Source organism: Bos indicus, chromosome 3 (genome assembly GCF_029378745.1).
Source record: "Bos indicus isolate NIAB-ARS_2022 breed Sahiwal x Tharparkar chromosome 3, NIAB-ARS_B.indTharparkar_mat_pri_1.0, whole genome shotgun sequence".
Taxonomy (NCBI): domain Eukaryota; kingdom Metazoa; phylum Chordata; class Mammalia; order Artiodactyla; family Bovidae; genus Bos; species Bos indicus.
This window is the reverse complement of record NC_091762.1, coordinates 104,275,545-104,280,310: the sequence shown is the minus strand read 5'-3', so window position 1 is coordinate 104,280,310 and position 4,766 is coordinate 104,275,545. Positions and strand designations below refer to the sequence as shown.

Genomic DNA, 4,766 nt, shown 5'->3' with positions numbered 1-4,766 from the left:
GGTGCTCTTTCCTCCAGGCCAGGTTAGGACTTCGGCTTCTAAAAGGCATCGACAGGTGAGATGGACGATACCAGGCCCAGGTGTACCCATCACTTGGGAGATGGCCAGCAGAGGCAGGATGAGGGGCTGGGCAGGCACTGATCACAAGGATGGTCCTTCAATAAAACTGGGGAGAGGAGATGAGAGACACAAGATCTAGGGATGGAGAACCCTGAGGTCAGCCTGATATCTGCCCACCTGTCTGCCTGCACCTTTTGACCTGAGGAAAAACCCTAGGCTCAACTGGGGCAGATGCCTGAGTCCCCACTCTACTATCGACTGGCCCTGTTACCTGAGACCAGGTGCTCTACCTCTGGAGCCTCGCTCTCCCTGGCTATGAAACGGTCTCCCCTCACTCCACCTGCAAAATGTCTTGCACACAAGGCAGGCGCTTAACCCAGCATCATGCTCCTGTGTTCTCTGGGCCTCTCTACCCCCATCAGCCCCAACCCCTGTCCTAGGAGTGGGCCCTGGGCTTGTCAGGGTGCCAGCCAGCTGTCAACCCCGCCCTGGCTGGCCAGTTAATGAGTGACCAGGGTGCTGGAGGCCAGCCTATAAAAAGCTGCCAGATGAGGAAGCAGGTGGGAGCCAGGTGGACGGCGGCGGGACACAGAGAGAGCGAGATGGCCAGCAGGGCGGTGTCAGGGTACCTGCTGTGTGCGGTTGCCCTGGTCTTCCTCATGCTGCTGCAGGGCACACAGTCAGTCTACATCCAGGTTTGTCCTGAAGGTCCCCACAGCGAGAGGCTGGGATGGAGAGGGAATGCTGGGAAACTCACTAAGGACAGTCCAGGACCCAGGGCTCAGCCCAACACCCAATCACACCACAGGGGCCAAAAGAGCAGGTGGGTGGAAGCAGCTAGAACGCCAATGACAGCGATGACAGTAATGATAACAATAAATATGGTCATTCTGCGTTGCTCTCCTCAAGAGCCCATCCCGGTCAGAGGTCAGATGGGGAATCAGACATAGTGCCTGCCCTTGAAGAGCCCAGAAGGGGAGGGAGACTTCTTTAATGCTCCCACGACTCTGTGTATCCTCCCACGTGTGGGTGGAGAGGGGATGATGGCCACCAGAGAAGTTTGCTCAGAGAGTTAACTTGAGCTGACATTGCAGGATGAGCAGGAGGGATCTAGGCACAGGGACCGGGACTGCTCCAGGAAGAGAAAGCCCCAGCATACAGAAAGGCCCCAGGAGAAGACAGCAGGGGGTGCAGGTCTCCTCGAAGGGCAGCTGTGAGGCTAAAAGGAGTCCATCGATGGAGGCAGGGCCTGCCTGCACTGTGGCAAGCTGCCACTGGGCTCCTGGGTAGCACATTCAACTGGGCATCCTGGGGAAGGAATAAGGAAATTCTGAGGTGGGGTGTGTCAGCTTCCCCCTGCAGCCTTGGCCTTGGAGCCAACCAGCTGGACTAGGCATTGCCATCATTTTTCCATGTTGGTTCAGGGGCAATCACGCAGTTACAGGGGTGGGGGGATGGTGGTGCCTGGGTACCAGGCACCTGGGAGGAGTGGAGTGTGACTGTCTCTGTCAGGTGAGGTTCAGAGTGGGGAAGAGACGGGCAGCCGGTGGAATTTGAATCAAAGTCCCCCCCAGCCCCGTCTCCAAAGCCCATGCCTTGAACCGCCATGATCACAGCCTTGCTCAACCTTATCTCCCAGTTCGCCTGTGGCACAGGGGGATGTGAAGTGTCAGGCAGCACCTCCCACCTGCCAGGTGGTCTTCCACGCCTCAACTTTTCAACTCCATGAGAACAGGGATGCTCCCTGGTCTCCTGGCAGCACCCTGCCCCCTTCCCTGCTCAGGCTGTGATGCCTGAGGTCTCCTTCCTCCTCCAGTACCAAGGCTTCCAGGTCCAGCTGGAATCGGTGAAGCAGCTGAATGACCTGGTGGGTCAATGGGTGCCCAGCCCCGGCCTGCAAGACCAGAGTCCCCAGCCCTCTGTGTGCCATCACCCGGCCCTGCCGCTGGACCTCCGGCCCATCTGTGCCTCTAAGGATGTAGCTAGCATCTTCCAGGCCTTGAGTGAGTCCCCCCTCCCCCACGGAGCCACCTGACCCTCATGTTCTCGCCTCCCTGCACCCCAGGTCCTCTACCTCATGAGGTTTCTGTTAAGCACCTAGTGGCTGAGAATAGGGAGATTCAAGAAACTCAGCCCCTGCCCTTCCCGGCTAGGGCGCTGAAATCAGCCATTCAAGGAGCCCCTTCAGTCCCTAGCAACCTGGCTGGGAGAATCAGCCCTCCTCCAAGACTTAACAGGTGGGGGGAAGGGACACTGGAAAAGGATCCATAAAAATCACTGCAATACATGGGGCGACCAGGGAGGCACAGCGGGGACACAGGAGAGAGATGGCTCATGTCTGGGGACATGAAAGGGAATCTGAAAGGCTTCCAAGAGGGGGTGACATCTAAGCTGAAATGTGCGGGATGAAACAGCTGATCAGGAGAATGCAGGAACTGGCTAGCACTTATTTTTTTTCCTTTCGATTTTATTGGAGTATCATTGATTTAGAATGTTGTATTGGCTTTGGGTATACAACAAAACGATTCAGTTATACATATACATCTATTCACTCTTGCTTTTCCAGATTCTTTTCTCTGTAACCTTAATTTATAACCTATATCTATATAGGTTAATCTATAACCTATAGATTCTGATATCGGTTATCACAGAATATTGAGTAAAGTTCCTTATGCTGTACAGCAGGTCCTGGTTGGTTATCTGTCCTATATATAGTGGTGCTCAGGGGCAAAGAATCCATCTGCAGTGCAGGAGACACAGGGGACATGGGTTCAATCCCTGAGTGGGGAAGATGCCCTGGAGGAGGGCATGGCAACACACTCCAGTATTCTTGCCTGGAGAATCCCATGGACAGAGGGGCCTGTTGGCCTACAGTCCATGGGGTGACAGAGTCGGACACGACTGAAGTGACTGAGCACGCATGCATGTATACTAGTGTGTATACGCTCATCCCAAGCTCCTGATTTATCCCTCCCACCTCATTCCCCCTTTGGTAACTATAAGTTTGTTTTGGGTATCTGTAAGTCTGTTTCTGTTTTGTGAATAAGTTCATTTGTATCATTTTTTAAAATTAGATTCCACATAGAAGTGGTGTTCTGTGGTGATAGTCTTTGTCTGATGGGTGTTGTTCCGTTGCTTAGTCTCTTAGTCCTGTCCAACACTTTGTGACCCCATGGACTGTAACCCACCAGGGTCCTCTGTCCATGGGGTTTCCCAGGCAAGAATACTGGATTAGGTTACCATTTCCTTCTCCAGAGGATCTTCCCAACCCAGGGATTGAGCATTTATCTCCTGCATTGGCAGGGGGATTCTTTACCTCTAAGCCACCAGGGAAGCCTGACTTACTTCACTTAGTATGATCTCTAGTAGCCAGGATTTACTGAGCACTTACTAAGTACCAGGCCCTGGGTCAATCCCTTTGCCTGCCTGCTATCCTCACTACCCCTTGGCCAGGCTGACACTGTCTGTTGAGCAGGCAGGAAAACTCAGGCAGGGTTTGAGTGACTCGCCCAGACACTGCTAGGAGGACAGGACATGGGACTTGAGCCCAAGCCTCTCACTCTGCTTTTAAACTTTCTTGCTCTCAACCTGTGACAAAAATACCAGGCCCCTCCCTCAGACCCTCTCAGAGGCAGGCCTTCTCTGGCTGCCTGGTCAGTGACTCTCTGGACCACAGATGTTTCAGGTTCAGCTGACAAGTGTTTTCCTCCACCCAGGGTCCATCGCTAACGACGACTGTGAGCTGTGTGTGAATGTTGCCTGTACCGGCTGCAGCTGAGATGGCCTGGGTGCCCTGAGCTCACCCAGGAACCTTGCCCCCACCAGTCCGCTGCCTTCAGAGCCTCCACTCCCATCCAGGCTCTGGGGGTCCCCACCACCACAGTCATCCCCTTTCCTCCAGGGCCCGACAGCTGGATCTGGTGCAAAGCAATTGGAACTACAGTTGGAGAAGAGTTTGGTTCCTGGAGCAGCCCTGCTGCTGAATAAAGATTCTCCACCTACACTCGGAGCCAGGCGTCCATTTGTTCATCCCCAGGAGGCTTAAGCAGAACTTCCCTAGGTTAGCTTCCCTAACCCCTGAGTTAGGCATTTTCCTGGTTTCCTTGTCTGTGGAGTTGGTTCATTAAGCTCTGTTTCATATCGGAAGAGTGAGGCTGTGAATGGAAATGAGTCGCCTGGGATCACAGAGTTGGGAAGGCACAGAGCACCCAGACCCATCTGACCCCCAAGCTAAGCTCAGGGCCTGGCCCAGCTACAGAGCCAGAGCTTCTGTGCTCCTGATGGAGTTGGGGGACGATGAGGGGAGAAGAGGAGAGAATGGGAGGAGGAACGGGGCTCTCTCCTGAAGGTGGGAGTGGGGTGGGACAGGTGGAGAGAAGAGCCACTCAGTGCACCTTCTGGGCTGATTCTGCCCATGCCCCCCCAACCCCCTCTGCCTTAGTGCACCCTTGTCCCCCTTCCTGGGCTCCCCAGGACCATCTGGCCAGCTCCAGGTGGGAGGCCTTCCTTCCCTCTCTTCACCCTGGTGGCCCCGAGGAATATTAATGATCCCAGCATCTCCGGAGCATCTGCTACACCCTAGGCACTGCTCTGAACTCTCCGCAGATATTAACTCACTGAGTTCTCACAACAGTCCAGTGCAGCAGATACTTCATTATTATCACATCCACTTTACGAGTGAGGGACCCAGGTACAGAGAGGGCTAG

The 4,766-nt window shown here is 54.4% G+C and overlaps 1 protein-coding gene across 1 annotated transcript; it reads left to right on the top strand.

The window, feature by feature from the left end:
• Nucleotides 1-635: 635 nt before the first annotated feature.
• GUCA2B (guanylate cyclase activator 2B) lies at nucleotides 636-4,063 on the top strand. The gene is made up of 3 exons (XM_019958437.2): nucleotides 636-755; nucleotides 1,877-2,063; nucleotides 3,777-4,063. The coding sequence occupies exons 1-3, from the start codon at nucleotides 663-665 to the stop codon at nucleotides 3,836-3,838; spliced, it is 342 nt and encodes a 113-aa protein (XP_019813996.2). The 5' UTR covers nucleotides 636-662; the 3' UTR covers nucleotides 3,839-4,063.
• The last annotated feature ends 703 nt before the right edge of the window (nucleotides 4,064-4,766 follow it).